The 18760-nt window shown below is 39.3% G+C and overlaps 1 protein-coding gene across 1 annotated transcript in view; it reads left to right on the forward strand.

Annotated features, from left to right (window-relative positions):
- Positions 1–18760, forward strand: part of CPD (carboxypeptidase D) — a 99635-nt gene that overhangs the window by 37149 nt on the left and 43726 nt on the right. Inside the window, exons 3-7 of the mRNA XM_010367948.2 lie at positions 8591–8733; positions 9415–9584; positions 10423–10772; positions 11251–11442; positions 15154–15321. Of these exons, the coding sequence (XP_010366250.2) occupies positions 8591–8733; positions 9415–9584; positions 10423–10772; positions 11251–11442; positions 15154–15321 (1023 nt within the window). The remainder of the gene's footprint in view (positions 1–8590; positions 8734–9414; positions 9585–10422; positions 10773–11250; positions 11443–15153; positions 15322–18760) is intronic.

Genomic DNA, 18760 nt, shown 5'->3' on the forward strand with positions numbered 1-18760 from the left:
TGTGTCATGAAGTTCTTGTGCTGTGGTTTTCAGCTCTGTCAGGTCATTTAAGGTCTTCCCTACACTGTTTATTCTAGTTAGCCATTCGTCTAACCTTTTTTCAAGGTTTTTAGCTTCCTTGCAATGGGTTTGTTATTACTGACCTTCAGAAGCCTACTTCTGTCAACTAGGCAAAGTCGTTCTCCATCCAGTTTTGTTCTGTTGCTGACAAGGGGCTGTGATCCTTTGCAGGAGAAGAGGTGCTCTGGTTTTTAGAATTTTTAGCTTTTCAGGTCTGGTTTCTCCCCATCTTTGTGGTTTTATCTACCTTTGGTCTTTGATGTTGGTGACCTACAGATGGGGTTTTGGTGTGGATATCCTTTTTGCTGATGTTGATGCTATTCCTTCCTGTTTGTTAGTTTTCCTTCTAACAGGCCCTTCAGCTGCAGGTCTGTTGGAATTTGCTGGAGGTCCACTCCAGACCCTGTTTGCCTAGGTGTCACCAGCGGAGGCTGCAGAACAGCAAGTATTACAGAACAGTAAATATTGCTGCCTGATCCTTCCTCTGGAAGCTTCATCCCAGAGGGGCACCCAACTGTATGAGGTGTCTGTCGGCCCCTACTGGGAGGTGTCTCCCAGTCAGGCTACACGGGGATCAGGGACCCACTTGAAGAGGCACTCTGTTTGTTCTCAGAGCTTCAATGCCATGCTGGGAGAACCACCGCTCTCTTCAGAGCTGTCAGTCAGGGACGTTTAAATCTGCAGAGGTTGTCTGCTGCCTTTTTTTCAGCTGTGCCATGCCCACAGAGGTGGAATCTATAGAGGCAGTAGGCCTTGCTGAGCTGCGGTGGGCTCTGCCCAGTTTGAGCTTCCCAGCCGCTTTGTTTACCTTACTCAAGCCTCAGATATGGCAGACATCCCTTCCCCCATGAGGCTGCAGCCTCCCAGGTTAATCTCAGACTGCTGCAGTAGCAGTGAGCAAGGCTCCGTGGGCGTGGGACCCGCTGAGCCAGGCACAGGAGGTAATCTGCTGGGTTTCCGGTTGCTAAGACCATGGGAAAAGTGTAGTATTTGTGCGGAAGAGTACTGTTTTTCCAGGTACAGTCTGTCACAGCTCCCCTTGGCTAGGAAAGGGAAATCCCCCGATCCCTTGCACTTCCCAGGTAAGGCAACACCCTTCCCTGCTTTGGCTCGCCCTCCCTGGGCTGCATCCACTGTTCAACCAGTCCCGATAAGATGAACCAGGTACCTCAGTTGGAAATGCAGAAATCTACCCCTCTTCTGTGTCAATCTTGTCGATCTCACTGGTTGCTGCAGACCGGAGCTGTTCCTATATGGCCATCTTGGAAGCAACTGAAATTGTTATTTTTATGTGTTCTCTGTTTTGCTTCCTCACCAAGACTCTACACTCTGGATGGAAGTATATCTCTTGTTTATAATTCCCGATAATCTTAGTATAATACCTTACACACAATGACCATTGTATTGTGACCAATGTAGTAGTAAAAATTGGAAAAGATTTTCAATAAATATTATGTACAATGAATGCATGTATGTGTTTACGTGTATATGTACAAGTGAAAGTTACCAAAGATGATTATAGGTCAGCAGTGACTAAAGGTGACTAATATCACCTAATGACTAAATATGACTTGCTAGGGATAGGAAAATCAGCATCTTACCCATTTCCTGCCAGACTCAAGGTGAATAAGGGAAAGCTAAAAGATTGCCTTGCCCTAGGAAACAAGGTTAAGACCAAGTTACTAGGCTTATGGTGGTTATAAACCTACAAATATTCTGAGTAGACAAAGTCTGTTTGACATCTGCATATGGATATTCAATGGGCATTTCAAACTTAATGCATTAAAAACAAACATCTTAATTTCCCATTGCTCCAACCTCCCTTTATTCATTTAACATATATTTATTGAAGGGCTACTATGTGGCAGGTACTGTTTTAGTGCTTGGAATGTCCATCAATGGGCATAACAAAGATCTTTGCCTTTGTGTTTATAATCTGGCAGGAAGAAACAGGCAGTAAATAATAAACGTCATAGGTGAATTGTTAAGTGTTGTAGAAAAAGCAACAAGGTAGAAAAAGGGTAAGAGGAACTGGGAGTGCTGGTGGGATGGGCTTGGGGATAGTGATGGAGAGATGTAAGTAGCAACTTCAAATGGGGAGGTCAGGATGACTTGACTTCATTGTCAGGTTGAAACTGGAGTGAAGAGCTGGAGTTGAGGGAGTTAGTCAAGTAATAAGGATATCCGAGGGAAGAGCATTCCAGCAAAGGGAACAAGTAGCGTAAAGTCAGGAGGTACTTAAGAGTATCCAGTGAACAGCAAGGAGGCCGTGTGTCTGGTGCAGAGCCAATGATGGGGAGAGTATAAAAGGAAGGAAGGCTGGGTGATGGGGGTCAAATCATACAGGGCCTTAGGCCACTGAAAAGACTTTGGCCTTTAGTCTGAGTGAAATACAGGGAGTCTCTGAACTGGTTTGAACAGAGAAATAACATCTGATTTGCATTTTAACAGAATTACTCTGGCATCTCCGTTGAGGAAATGGGTAAGGGCAGGAACAGGGGAACCTCTGAAGAGTGATTGCAGAGGCCTGGCACAGTGGCTCATGCCTGTGATTCCAGCACTTTGGGAGGCTGAGGCAGGCAGATCATGAAGTCAGGAGATCGAGACCATCCTGACCAACATGGTGAAACCCTGTCTCTACTAAAAATACAAAAAATTAGCCAGGCATGGTGGCGGGCGCCTGTAGTCCCAGCTACTCGGGAAACTGAGGCAGGAGAATGGTGTGAACCTGGGAGGCAGAGCTTGCAGTGAGCCGAGATTGCACCACTGCACTCCAGCCTGGGTGACAGAGCGAGACTGTCTCGACAACAACAAAAAAAGAGTGATTGCAGGAAATACATGCAGAGAAATGGCAGTGGCTTGTACAGGGCCACAGCAATGGAGATGAGGATAAATTTTTTGATTCTGAATATATTTTGAAGTTAGAGTCAGCATGGTTTTCTGACACTTTGGATATAAAATGTGAATCCAAGGCTTTTTGCCTGAGCAACTATTTAATAGAAGGATGAAAGTGCCATTAACTGCAGTGGGAAAGACTGTGGGTGGAGCAGGTTTGGAGAAGATGAGTAGTTCAGTTTTGGATATGTTAAGTTTGTGATATCCAAGTAAAGATTTTGAATAGGCAGTTGGATGTACAAGTCTGGAATCTGGGAAGAAGTCCAGGCTGGAGACAGAAATTTGAGAGTCGTTACCCTGTAGATCATGTTTAAAACCACAGGACTGTATGAGTTTCATTATACCAAGGAAATAAGCAGTAAGAGAAGAGGACCAAGGGCAGAACCTTAGGGATGCCACCTCTGTTGCCTTTGTTCTTTTTCATCTTTTCAGTAAATGGCACTACTATCTCCCTGATTTCTGAAGCCTAAAATCTAGAAGTCGTCCTTGATTTCTTCCTTCTGTATCCAGACCTGTCCTCTTTGTCTCCACTACCACCAGCCTAGTCCAAGTCTTCTAATTCATCTCCATGCTTCCTCATTTGCCCCCCTACAGTCATTTTCCATCCAGCAGTCAGAATGATCTTGACAGAATGAAGGTAATTCCAATTGTATCACACCTCTGTGCAAAACCTGCCAGTGTTCTGCACAGCAAACATTGTGAATGAATGTTCTGACTCACAAATCAGTGTGAAATATTGTCAAACATGAAACAACAGAGTGAAAAGGCAGCCTACAGAAAGGAAAAAATATTTTTGCCCTAATAAAATATTAACCCCCTAAAAATATCCAGAATATACAAAGAACTCCTACAACATAACCATAAAAAACAAATAATCTAATTTAAAAATGGGCAAAGGACTTAAATGGACATTTCTCTAAAGAAGATATACACATGGCCAACAAACATTGAAAAGATGCTCTACGTCGTGAATCATCACATACCCATATTCATTGCAGCATTATTCACAATTACCAAGAGGTGGAAGCAGCTAAATGTCAGTTGACAGATGAGTGGATAAAGAAAAGTTTGTATACTCAAAAAATGGAATCTTATTCAACCTTAAAAAAGAAGGAAATCCTATCATTTGCTATAACATCGCTGAACCTTAGGGATATTATGCTAAGTGAAATAAGCCAAAAAGACAAAATACTGCATGATTTCAGTTATATGAAGTATCTGAAGTAGTCAAACTCTTAGAAACAGAAAATAGAAGAGTGGTTGCCAGGAGCTGGGGAGACTGGCAAAAGGGAGTTGTTTATAATGGATATGGAGCTTCATTTTTTGTGAGATGAAAATGTTCTAGAGCTCTATTGCACGACAATGTGAATATAGTTAACACAACTGTACTGTACATGTAAAAATGGTTAATATGGTGAATTTTGTATTATGTGTTCTTTAGTGCAATAAAACAAAAACCAAATCCCTCCTGTGGTTCCTACTGCAGTTAGAATAAAATCCCCAACTTCTTACCCTAGCTGCCAAAGCTGTTTATGATCTTGTTTTGCCAGAATCCCTCAACTTCATCTTGTGCCATTCTTCCCTTGTCTGTTATTGTCCAGCCACAGTAGCTTTCTTTCTGTTCCTTACACTCACCAAACTTTTCCCCTGCCTTTGGAATGTTCTTCCCGCTGACTTTTACCAGGCTGGCTGCATCTTGTTTTTTCAGATCTTGACTTAATATTACCTCCTCATGAAGCCTTTTTGTGACTACCTAGTCTCTAGTTGCCACCAATCACTAGCTATATCATGTCACTGTACTTAAATTTCTAGGCTGGGTGCGGTGGCTCACGCCTGTAATCCCAGCACTTTGGGAGGCTGAGGCAGGTGGATCACGAGGTCAAGAGATGGAGACTGTCCTGGCTAACATGGTGAAACCCCATCTCTACTAAAAATACAAAAAATTAGCTGGGTGTGGTGGCGTGAGCCTGTAGTCCTAGCTACTCGGGAGGTTGAGGCAGGAAAATTGCTTGAATCTGGGAGGTGGAGGTTACAGTGAGCCAAGATCATGCCACTGTCCTCCAGCCTGGCGTCAGAGCGAGACTCAGTCTCTAAAACAAACAAACAAACAAAATTCTGCATAGCACTTCTCACTATCTGATATTTTTCTTATTTATATTTGTTTACTGTCTGCTTCCCTTATATAATAATTTTATAAGTTTTTTATATTTTAGAATTTAAAGTTTTTAAACTTTAAAAGAATGTTATGAGAAAGCAGGGACCTTGTCTGTTTTGTTCATCACCGTATCCCAAGCACCTAGAATAGTGCCTGGCATATAGTAGGTGCCCAATAAATATTTGCTGAATGAAAACTAAGCTTCCTATTCTTAAATGATCATTTCTTGAAAAGGACTACTCTTCTCTCCAAGCTCTAGACCTGTCTTTTTGAATTCCTTCTTGGGTATTTCTGTCTAAATATTCTACAGATACCTCGAATTCAACATGCCCCTTTCTGCTCAGTTACTCTTGCAGACCTTATTTTTTCTCTGTTAATGGCATCATCATTAGCCTGATTGATCAGGCCAGAGGTCCTCTTTGATTCCTTTCTTTCTCTCAACTCCCACTATCTATCAGATCCTATCAGTATCTTATCTCACATCTTTCCCTTTTCTTCCACACAGTTGCCACCACAACATTTTAGGCCTAATTACTTTTTACTTGGATCATTGTAAGAAACTGCCTGACTGGGCTTTTTGCTTCCAATCCCGCACACTTTTCCAGACCGTACTATCTTCTATTCATCATGCTACTTTTCTATTCAAAACTAACAGACGAGATGTCATTTTTTTATGCCTTGGAAAGCCATGGAAACCTTTATCCTCAGCCTCCTTTAGACCCCAGTTACCTTTCTAGCCTCATCATTCAAGACACCCCTGCAGCTCTGTGCTCCTGCCCTCATTCTGTGGCCTTATCAGCGTCATAACTGGTGGTCAGCATACACCAGCAGCCTCCACCTTTACAAAGCCATTTCCCTTGACTACAGTGCTCCTGAACCCCAACATCTCTTTGGCTGACTCATAGTTTTGTCTTTAAGATCTAACTAAAAAACTGCCTCCCCAAGAAGCCTTTACAGATCTTCCCTCAACTCCAAAATTGAAATTAGTGGCATAGACCCATAATATCTCTATTATTAATATCATTTTTTTTTCTTTTTTTCTTTTTTTTCCAAGATAGGATCTTACTTTGTTACCCAGACTGGAGTGCAGTGGTGCAATCTTGGCTCACTGCAGCGTTGACCTCCTGAGCTTAAGCGATCCTCGCACCTCAACCTCCTGAGTAGCTGTGATGACAGGCATGTGTCACCATGCCCAGCTAATTTTTTTGTATTTTTTTGTAGAGATGGGGTTTTGCTGTGTTACCTAGGCTGGTCTCGACCTCCTGAGCTCAAGAAATCTGCCCAGCCTCCCAAAATATTTATTGAGCACCTACTATATGCTAGGCACTATTTTAGGTACTGCCCTCAGCCTCCCAAAGTGTTAGGATTACAGGCATGAGCCACCTCGCCCAGCCTATTATCGTTTTTTAAATTGTGGTAAAGTATACATAATATAAAATTTACCATTGTAACTATTTTTAAGTGCATTTCCCTATAATTAAGTGCATTTACATTGCTGTACAACATTCACCACTCTCCTCTACTATCATATTTAATTATTTATGGATGTGGTTGTCCCCTCCTCTGATTGGAAACAAATGCTTGGCATTATTTGTAAGTGCTGAATTAACATGGATGAACATGAATATAATCAGATCATCTCCTGAGATGAGACGTCACATCACCAGCATCCTTGTGATCCTGCTTAGTTAACTTTAGGATTGTGTTCAGTTTTCTTCTTTGTATTTATTCAAAATGGCATTGGTTAGAGTTTATGGAATCCTGGATTTTTAAATGTTCTTTGCCCAATTTCTTCTTTAGAAGTTTTTGATGCTTTACACTTAACCTAACTTTTTTGTCTTACCGGTATCTATCCTATAAATATGCCAGTGAAATGGAGCATATTGCGTTAGGTAAGGTGTGCATATTTCAAGAACTAGATGTGTTTCAAAACACGTAATGAAACTTCAGCGAAAATGAGGGTAAGAGTTTAGGCTCCAATAATATTGCTACGATTTTATTTCTGTCAAAGTTTTGTTATTTTTGCTATATTGTTTGCTTTTCTTCAATGTTTTATAAGCCCCTGTTCTTTGATGAACTCCTAATAAGCTGTGCTTAAAACTATGACATTGACCTTTCTCCAGAAACAGGTTTCAGAATTGTCTGTTTTTCACATTCTCTCCCTGCCTTTTCTCTTGTAATCAAATCAGCATGTTTTTGTTTTTGTTTTGGAGATGGAGTCTCACTCTGTTGTCCAGGCTGGAGTGCAGTGGCACTATCTTTGCTAATTGCAACCTCTGCCTCCTGGGTTCAAGCAATTCTTCTGCCTCAGCCTCCCCAGTAGCTGGGACTACAGGCATGTGCCACCACACCCAGCTAATTTTTTGTATTTTTAGTAGAGACAGGGTTTCACCATGTTGCCCAGGCTAGTCTTGAACTCCTGAACTCAGGCAATCTGCCCTTCTCCACTTCACAAAGTGCTAGGATTACAGGCATGGGCCATTGTGCCTGGCCCAAATCAGCATGTGTTTTAAACATCATAGAATGCGAGGGTTGGAAGGGTCTTTTGTGATCAGCTAACATTCACTTTGCATATAAATAACTAACTAACTAAATAAATAAAGACCCATGTTAATGCCAAAGAGTTCTCATCTAGTAAGTGGCAGAAGAATCTATGATGGAAGCATATCTTTTGGTGCTGTCAATGGAAGGGAAGTTATTCTCCCTCCTGATCTGAAGGGTCCTGTGTGACATCATCTGAGATGCACTGGGGGTTGAGGAAAGATGACGCTTAAAATCTACATTTGTGCTTTGCAAGAGCAAGGCAAGATCATAGAGAAGTTACACATGCTCCTTTCTTCACTTTTTAGTCTTTATCCACTAAAAACAAGATGTGAGAAAATCAAGTGACAAGAATGATAGGGTGAATGATAGGCTGTCAACAAAATGAGTGTGTGGGCTTATATAGGTATAAACGTGGTGAAGGTCATAGACCATGGATACTTACTCCCTTTTAAGTTTAACCACCTTCCATTTAACACATTTTGAAAGAATTTATTGTGTCTTATTTTCCCCTTTGTGCCCCACTTTTCGTATCTGTAAAATGGATGAAATAGTAGTATCGGAAATAGTACATACAATTGCTGTAAAGATTAAATGCTAATACACATAAAGCTCTTAGAACAGGTCTGGTATATAGTAAACACTCAAAGCTATTATCGTTATTGTTACTGGTATTAACTGATATCTTTGTACTTTTCATAACTGCTCATTCTATTAATTAAATGTATTTTTCACTATATGTTCTTTTTCAATGTATATTCCTTTTAACCTTCCTTCTTAGCCTCCACTATAGTTCAGATGCCTTCTCCAATTTCAAACAATTTAATGAAAAGAAAAGAAAATTTATACATGCAGAGTTGGCTGATTTAATTTCTTCAGTCTTTTGGAGGGTGTAATTATTTTCCTTCTGAGAGTAAACTTATTTTTTCCATGTTACAGGTGGTATGCAAGATTACAATTATGTGTGGGCCAACTGTTTTGAGATCACATTAGAACTGTCTTGTTGCAAGTACCCACCTGCTTCACAGCTTCGACAGGAATGGGAGAACAATCGTGAGTCTTTGATCACATTGATTGAAAAGGTAAAAGTAGATGACTGGAAGGTTGGGGTATAGGAACAGGATTAAATAAGGGAGAAATCTGGATGCATGTGAATGACAATCTATACAGTATTAGATGTCCTTTATCTGTTTTTACTACTTAAGATTATAAATTATCTTTAAAGATTATTAGATTATAATCTATTAAAACATATTCTAGTTCTGCTTCACCTGCCTCTTACCCCCAGCTCTCTGCTCCATAGGGCTTCCTTTGCCTGTCTTGGAACACTTACTTGTACAAACTGAAATAATTAGCCAAATTTGTACTTTCAGGTTCTTACAATGTCATGTGATCATATTTGCTAGTGAGCCTTTACCACTATATGAACCATGGACATCAGTTTAATTTAAACATCACACAGACTAATACAGCAATTGGATACACCAGCAATTACACTTTGTTGAGAAAATTAGAAGTCTGGCTTTGAGGAGAGGGAATTTTAAAGGCACCTTACTAGTGTCGAGTTCAGACACATGGCTCAAGTTTAAGGATTTAATACTTCTGTCTGTATTTTATTTAAACTTCAAGGGATTGAAAATGTTTTGGGGGAGAGAGAAGAGTCACTTTATTTTTTTAGAAATTCTACTATCAGTGCAGAAAAAAGTTGTGCCCTCTTGCCTTCTAAATTCATGGTCTCTGAACTTGGATTCTTGTCTTCTTAGGTTCACATTGGAGTGAAAGGATTTGTTAAAGATTCCATAACAGGATCTGGTTTAGAGAATGCAACTATCTCAGTGGCTGGTATTAATCATAATATCACAACAGGCAGATTTGGTGATTTCTACCGATTACTTGTTCCTGGAATTTACAACCTTACAGTAGTTTTAACTGGGTAAGAATTTAGACTATGTAGACTCTTAGTTAAAATGTCAAGTCTCTGTTTTATATCTAAGACAGAAATATAGTCTAGTACATGTTGTTTATTTTTTGTGGCTTTTGTTTTTCTTTATTTTCTGATTTTTCTCCTTTTGTAATAAGAAAATACTATTGTGGAGTTTTTTGTCACGTAGTCTAATAGTACAGTGGGATATGAAGCACAGTTGTAGCAATAGAGGAAGGACAGTTTTTAAAACTTGAAAAGATATTCAGCTGTGTAAAGCATTGCCTTAAAGCTAACTGAATACCAGAGTAGAAGAAACCCAGTGCTCTGTAAATTACACTTTTGAAGAACTGTCCTAACAGCTTTCTAATATATTAAATGAGTGGTTTCCCACCTCCCCTGGAAAGCTTTCTGGAAGCTCACTTTGATAAGGATTTAATTGATAACCTTTAATCTTGAACTTTCGTACTTGAAAAAGAAGTTGGAATGTCAGTTTGATAAGACACTGTAAAGAATTGTATAATTTATCCCTTCTTTGAGTACTGTAGCAGTGGTTACAATGGAGTAACAGCCGCATCTTTCAACATGTTCTTTCCTTTGAATGTAGTTTTTTTGGTATACATTCTAGTGCGTGGTACTTGAGAAGATTTGGTAAGAGAAATAGTTGTTTAATCTGGGGTTCTTTGTGAGATAATGTCCTAAAACTCTTAAATTTACACATCTCTATTTAGTTTGAGTTTTGATAGATTGCTAAGCATAAGAAGATGAAAAGGCTTCTGTGCTTTTATAATGTTAAAGCATTGTATGTCTTAACTATAAACCGTTTACTTTTCCAATTTTTTTTTTCCAGGTATATGCCATTGACTGTTACTAATATAGTGGTGAAAGAAGGACCAGCCACAGAGGTGGATTTGTCTCTTAGGCCAACTGTAACTTCAGTAATCCCTGACACGACAGAGGCTGTAGCAACTGCTAGCACAGTTGCTATACCTAATATTCTTTCTGGAACATCATCCTCCTACCAGCCAATACAGCCGAAGGACTTTCACCACCACCATTTCCCTGATATGGAAATCTTCTTGAGAAGGTTTGCCAATGAATATCCTAACATTACCCGGCTTTATTCATTGGGAAAATCAGTAGAGTCAAGAGAACTTTATGTGATGGAGATATCTGATAATCCAGGTGTCCATGAACCAGGTAATTGGTATGGTCTTACACATAATTTCAGTAGTGCCCCTCAAAGCCATGTTCAATATTGCTATGTTTCATCCAGAAAGGTCGCCTACAGTTTGTATAACTGGCATTAAGAAAACCTAACTAAAATTAAAAGAAAGCAAAAAAGAAAATGTAACCAATCTTTTCCCGGAAAAGAGGAAATCCTTTTGCTAACCCATATTAGGCATGGTATTTAATATGTGCATAGATTAGATTTATTCTGCTAATAGTGTTTTCTTTATTTATATTATATGGCATATATATGCTTTGAACCTGCTCAGACATATGTATTAGTAAGGAAACTGCTTTATAAGGTGTTTCTGAAGGTTTTTTCTGCCTCCTTTGCCAAAATACATGTTTAAAAAAATTTTTACAGGATTTATATATGTTGGGGAAAAAAACAGAGTCCATGATGATTAAAAAGGAAAAAAAGCCTTCCATGTAATTACTTTGTTTTCAGGTGAACCAGAATTTAAGTACATTGGAAATATGCATGGAAATGAAGTGGTTGGAAGAGAACTGCTGTTGAACCTCATCGAATACCTTTGTAAGAACTTTGGAACAGACCCTGAAGTCACAGATTTGGTTCATAGCACTAGAATTCACCTTATGCCATCCATGAATCCTGATGGGTATGAAAAGTCCCAGGAAGGTAAAGAATAGCTATTAATTCTTAATCATTTGATCATCATATAGAATGATTATTTTGATGTAGAACAGAATTTGAACTGGTTCTTTCGGAATTTCTTCCTATTTTTTTTCCTTATAATTTATGATTGATTTTAGCTCTTGTATTCTTATATGATGATCTGGTCTGTTCAGCAATTATGTGATCAAATTTATATATTTAGTGGTGTTTTCCACTTGGTAATGGTTTTTATTTACTAGAAATAGAATATAAGACTTTTACAAATTGTTTTATTTCAGCAATAGTTCTGTTGACAAAGAGTCAAACTCTGTAAGATATTTGAAGAGATTTATTCTGAGCCAAATATGAGTGACCATGGCTCATGACACAGCCCTCAGACCCTGACGACATGTGTTCAGGGTAGTCAGGGTGCAGCTTGGTTTTATACATTTTAAGAAGACATGAGATATCAATCAAACACATTTAAGATATACATTGGTTTGGTCCAAAAAGGGGGCGAGGGTTGAAAGAGTTATTATCAATTGAAAGGAATGTCTGGGTTAGGATAAGAGGTTGTAGTTACCAAAGTTTGATCATGTAGATGAAGCCTCCAGGTAGCAGGCTTCACAGAGAATAGATTGTAAATGTTTCTTATCAGACTTAAGGCCTCTGTTGGTATTAAATGTTGATTGGCTTTTCCTGATTTCCAAAAGAGAGGAGGCATAATGAGGCATGTCTGACCCCCATTTCCCGTTATGGCCTGAATCAGTCTTTCAGGTTAACTTTGGAATGCCCTGGTCAAGAGGAGGGAATCTATTCAGATAGGCCCTGCCTATTGAGCAGGGCCTTAGAATTTTATTTTGAGTTAAAGTTCTTATTAAATCATTATTTTGGGAACCTTATTTCATAAGTGAATAATCAAACCAGATATCTCTCTGAGCCAGTGACTCTGTTTTGACTCTTAGTTCTACTCCCTCTGCATGTTCCAGACTTGCTAATTTATTGACTTCCCAATTTCTTTGCCTTCTCTGGGCAAGCCCATCTTTCCTGGGGCATTATAGTATGGGCTGGGACAGCAGACCCTTATAAACAACACTACGGGAGTGAGAGTTCATCTTTTCCCAGCCCATGATTTCTTCCAGCCAATGATATCTATCAGGCCCCACAGTATAATATGGAGCCTCATGACTTATTACTAGCACTGACCTGACCATTGGGAGGATTAGTTGGTCATTAGTTGGTCATTAGTACCCAGGAGTTGGTCATTAGTACCCAGAAGCTCTCTTGAACAAATGGGCACAAGATCTTACTTGTATATGTATATATTTCAGATTTTTCCCCCTAAGGTTCTCATTCTCTGTCAGTGCCACAGATCTCTCCTACATACTCCCCAGACCTTTCTGAAAGGTGGAACTAATTACACTAGTAAGCCCTCCAGTTTTCTTCAGTCTCTTGCAATTTTTCTCATTATAATGACAATAGTAAGGCTCCTACTCCCTATTAAAATGGAATATGCACAGTTAAGCTTAAATTGAACTTTCTCCTCCATCAGGTTAAACTTCCAGCTGTGTTCTTGGCTAACTTTACCTTTTTGTGATCACTTTAATGTGAGCATATCACAATTTTCTTTTCATTTGGTCTATTTCTTACAATGTCTTAGTGAGCTTTATACAAGCACACAGAGGAGTGTAGAGTTCCTGGCCAGGCGTAGTGGCTCACGCTTGTAATCCCAGCACTTTGAGAGGTTGAGATGGGTGGATCATTTGAGGCCAGGAGTTCAAGAGCAGCCTGGCCAACATGGTGAAACCCTGTTTCTACTAAAAATACAAAAAATTAGCTGGACGTGGTGGCACACACCTGTAATTCCAGCTACTTGGGGGGCTGAGGCACAAGAATTGCTTGAACCCGGGAGGTGGAGGTAGCAGTGAGCCAAGATGGCGCCACTGCACTATAGTCTAGGCCACAGAGAGAGACTCTGTCTCAAAAAAAAAAAAAAAAAAAAAAAAGAACAAAGAGTATAGAGTTCCCCTCTGATCAGTAATTTCTATTCTACATTGTGATCATGTCATTATATGTGGATTAGTGACACTTAAACAGTTCTTTAATATAATTTGTCTAATTGGAATTTTTTTCCTCCCAGATTATGAGCAGAGGACAAAAATAAAACGATAATGGTTTTACCTTTCTGTTCAAAATATCTGGAAGAGATACAGTTTTTAAACACGCAGTGTGAAAAAGATGTGTTTTAATTGTAATGCCCGGCCAGGCACTGTGGCTCACGCCTGTAATCCCAGCACTTTGGGAGGCTGAGGCGGGTGGATCACAAGGTCAGGAGTTTGAGACCAGCCTGGTGAACATGGTGAAATCTCATCTCTACAAAAAATATAAAAAATTAGCTGGGCGTGGTGGTGCACACCTGTAATCCCAGCTACTGGCATGGCTGAGGCAGGAGAATCGCTTGAACCTGGGAAGCAGAGGTTGCAGTAAGCCGAGATTGTGCCATTGCACTCCAGCCTGGGCAACAAGGCGAGACTCCATCTCAAAAAAAAAAAAAAAAAAAAAAAAAAAAGTAATGTCTGACAGGTTCTTCCTGCCTGCTACACAGGCAAAACAGTGCACTGAGACCATGGTATCGCATTAAAGAGTTCAATTAATGCAAGGCCAGCCACGCAAGAGAACTGGAGTTATCACTCAAATCAGTCTCCCTGAAGGCTCAGAGATTAGGGTTTTTCAAAGATAGTTTGATGGACAAGGGGCTAGAGAATGGGTTGATTGGTTGGAGATGAAATCATAGGGATGTGGAAAACAGTCCTCATGTGCTGAGTCAGCTTCTGGTTGGGAGCCACAGGACCAGCTGAGTTACAAGTCACTGGTCCTGGTGACGTCAGCTGGTTGTCAGAAATGCAAAAGTCCGAAAAACATCTCAGAAGGCCAATCTTAGGTTCAATAGTGATGTTATCTACAGGAGTAGTTGGGGAAGTTACAAATCTTATAACTTCCAAAATGATGGCTGGTTATCCTTTAATTACACATACATGTTAGCCAAATTCAGGCCCCTCTTATAATCCCAACCTTGTGACCTTTCATTAGTTTTACAAAGGTGGTTTGGTTTTGGGAAAGGTTGTAATCATCCTTGCTTTAAAATTAAACTGTAAGCTAAATTTCTCCCAAAGTTAGCTTGGGCGATGCCCAGGAATGACCAAGGACAGCTTGGAGGTTAGAAGTAAGGTGGAGTCTGGCCAGGCGTGGTGGCTCACTCCTGTAATCCTAGCACTTTGGGAGGCTGAGGGGGGCGAGTCACCTGATGTCAGGAGTTCAAGACCAGCCTGGCCAACATGATGAAACCCCATCTCTACTAAAAAATACAAAAATTAGCCGGGCATAATGACAGGTGCCTGGAATCCCAGCTACTTGGGAGGCTGAGATGCGACAATTGCTTGAACCTGGGAGATGGTGGTTGCAGTGAGCTGAGATTGTGCCACTGCACTCCAGCCTGGGTGGCTGAGTGAGACTGCATCTCAAAAAAAAAAAAAAAAAAAAATGTGGAGTCAACTATGTCAGATTTGTCCTACTGTGATAATTTTGCAAAGACAGTTTCATAATCGTAGGTGATTGATAATAGTGAAGCCTGATGTGTTCACATTTGCCTTGAATTAAGGTATCTGAAGTAGTACGTGTTGGAATAAAATAGAAGTGAACATGGCTTATATTCACATCCGTTATCATATCATACAGGAGATTCAATAAGTGTAATTGGCAGAAACAACAGCAACAACTTTGACCTGAACCGAAATTTCCCAGACCAGTTTGTTCCGATCACAGATCCTACGCAACCAGAAACTATTGCTGTAATGAGCTGGATGAAGTCCTATCCATTTGTACTTTCAGCAAACCTGCATGGAGGTATGGCAACTTTATATTCTACTAATTAGTTCTTGTTGAGAGCATTTGGAAATCCTGGTGGAATTTTATCTGTTTGTAGCGTTATGCTTTCTTAAAATGAGTATTCTGTTACTGCTTTTATGGCAGACAACAGTGAAGGTCTTTTCTCATTACTTTTTCAGCCAGTGTCCTGGCTATTTCTTTCCTCCTGCTTTCTCTCATTTTTTTCCTCCTCTTCTCTTCTCCTTCTACCCCCGTCTCTTCTCTCCACCCTTTCTCCTCTCCTTTCTCACCTACTACTTCTCTCTCTCCCTTCTCTTATCTCCTCTCTCCTTTCTTCTCTGTCTTGTCTTTTTTCTCCTCTCCCCTCCTTCTCCCTTGTCTCTCCCTCTATTCTGCTGTTCCTCCTCCTCTCCTCTTCCTCTCATAGTTCTTCAGGTATTTTGTATTTATCTCTCACACTGGGAACTTGGTAACATATTCTTTGTCATTAATAAAAATTGATCCAAATGTTTAGTTCTGTTTTCTCCCTGAAGTTTAATAAATTCTTTCATGTAAATTTAGATTTTGGTATTCTCTATTTTTCACTTGGTATGTCCTTAACTGCAGCAAAATAATCACATTTTCATGTAGTACCTGAGCTCATATACCTCCATATAATTTAGCAGGGATGGATCGGTTGAATAGAATGAGTGTCAAGATTAAAAATCACCACAATGTCCAACTAAGGTTGCGAATAAGAGTGAAGATATCAGTATCCAAGAGAACCAAAATGTGTCCACACATAAACTCACTTAAACAAAATGTTCACTCATTTAATGTACAGTGCTCATGTATATGAATGTTCAGTGTACACAAATGTTCATTCAGGATTATTCACAATAACAAAAAAGTAGAAACAACCCAAACAACCATCATCTGATAAATGGATAAATAAAATGTGGTCTGCCCTTACAATGAATATTATTTGTCTCGAAAAGGAGTCAAGTGCTGATACATGCTATAACATAGATCCTTGAAACCTTATGCTAAGTGACAAAAGCCAGTCATAAGAGACCACATGGCACGTGATTATTATTTTTTTATCAAGTTAATGATTATATTTTAATGAAATTTTTAGAGTAGGCATATCCGTAGAGACAGAAAGTAGATTAAAGATTGCATTGGGCTGGAGTGAATAGTGGTAGGAGGTGATAGGGGGGTGACTGCTAGTGGATTTTGGGCTTTCTTTTTGGAGTTATGAAAATGTTCTATAACTAGATAGTGGTAGTGGTTGTACAACCCTGTGAATATAAACAACTTTAAATGGGTGAATTGCATGGTATTTGAATTACATCAGTAAAACTGCTAAAAAAAAAAAAAAAAAAAAAAAAAAGTGACAAGTATTAGCACCAGGGGCAATGGGGAAGAAATTTTGTTTCAACATTTATTGGAATATCCAGAAGTATCATAGTTGAGCCTTCATGTCATATAGAGTAGCTTGCCATTTTAGAATGACAGTGCATACTGATGGATATTTAGATTTAGGAAGTTAATTGAGATTCTCCAAAAATTGCTTTGAAAGATTGCCAATAGTAGAAAAAAGTACTTCTACAGTTGGTAATCATATATTCTTCTCAGAGAGTCAAATAAGAACTGTGAAGTTATACCCTAGTTGGCAAAATAAATTTTTTGTTTCTTTTATTATATTTTATGTGTTTAATGCTGTGTTTGATAGAAGACACTTTTTATTTAGAGCTTTAAAAATATTCTCATAATAAATCACGCATCATGTTGGCTAAATCTAAAAAGTTAATAATAGTTACATTCTGGTGAAAATAAGTCACAGATTTACAGATGTGGTATCCAGACCTTGGCATGGTGAGAGGTAGGAATCTTCAGTTGTGCAAACATTTTTCTTTCCATGACATACTTTGTTTTCTCATCTTAAAATCCTTATTTAAATGGAGTTTGAAATCTTGGCAAAGCAGTTTGAAGGAGAATTTCTTTGTTGCTATACAGGAGTAAAAAACCTCATAGATTCCGTAGCTGGAGCTTGTGAATTAAGGTGATAAAAGACAGATTAAAAGGAAAAAGCATACAAATTTTATTGATGTTTGTATGTGGCACAGGCAACAGGTGATGGGGGAGTTCATAGGAAAGACGTGAAACCCTCAGAAAAGCAGTTAGTGTTAAGGACTTAGTGCTCTTCTAACAAAGGGTGATACCTTGTGGAAAAGTGACTATGCAAAGGAAGGGGTTTGGACTTCTAAGGGTGATAAATTGCAGGAAAGTGACTAGGAAATATATGGGGGAAACTAATGAAAGATGAGGGTTATTTCACTAAGGTTTGTTTGTGTCAACTCATCTTAGCATTGATTATCCCATCTCTGATGGTACCAGGAAGGTGCCTTTCTCATGTGAAATTTATGCCCAATTTTAGGCAGAAAGGGGGAGGGTAGATAGCCTTTCCTGCATCTGGTGTTTCTCAGTTGCCTTCAGCTCTAAATAATTAATATGCTAAAGAGTCATATTCCGGGGCAGCATGTTCTGATTCCTTTCACTGCCAACTTTATAATTTAGAAGGATCTTGAAAGAAGATAGGGTAAAGCAATATTCTTTTTCATAAATTTTCAAAAATTTTGATACTAATTTTTTTATTGAGGTGAAGTTTACATAATTCCAGTGGCATTTAGTGCATTCATAGTGTTTTGCAACTGCCCCCTCTATCTTGTTCCAAAACATTTTTATCTCCCCAAAAGGATACCCCACACCCATTTAACAGTGACTCCCCTTTCCTTTCTCCCCTCAAGCTCTGGTAACCACCAGTCTTTGTTCTGTCTCTGGGGATTTACCTATTCTGGATATTTCGTGGAAATGGAATCATATAACATATGACCTTTCATGTCTGGCTTCTTTCATTTAGCATAGTGCTTTCAAGGTTCACTCATGTTGTAACATGTATCAGTACTTCATTCCTTTCTATGGTTGAATAATAGTGTATTATATATACATGTGTATATATCAATATCACATTTACTTTATCCATTTACTTACTGATGGACATTTGGGTTGTTTTGACTTTTTGACTACAATGAAAAATTCTTCTATGCCCATTGGCATTCAGATATCTATTTGAGTTCCTTTTTTCTTTTCCCTGTGCCCACCTTGTTTTGAAACAGAGTCTCACTCTGTTACCCAGGCTGGAATGTAAGTGGTGTGATCATGGCTCACTGCAGTCTCAAACTCCTGAGCTCAGGCAATCCTCCCACCTCAGCCTCCCAAGTAGCTGGAACTGCAAGCATGCACCACCACACCTGGCTTATTTTTAATTTTTTGTAGAGACAGGATCTCCCAGTATTGCCCAGACTGATCTTGAATTCCTGGGCTCAAGCAATCCACCTGCCTTGGCCTCCCAAAGTGCTGAGATTATAGGCATGAACTACTGTACACAGCCCCTGTATTCAGTTCTTTTGGGTGT

The sequence above is a fragment of the Rhinopithecus roxellana genome, chromosome 19 (genome assembly GCF_007565055.1).
Source record: "Rhinopithecus roxellana isolate Shanxi Qingling chromosome 19, ASM756505v1, whole genome shotgun sequence".
Classification (NCBI taxonomy): domain Eukaryota; kingdom Metazoa; phylum Chordata; class Mammalia; order Primates; family Cercopithecidae; genus Rhinopithecus; species Rhinopithecus roxellana.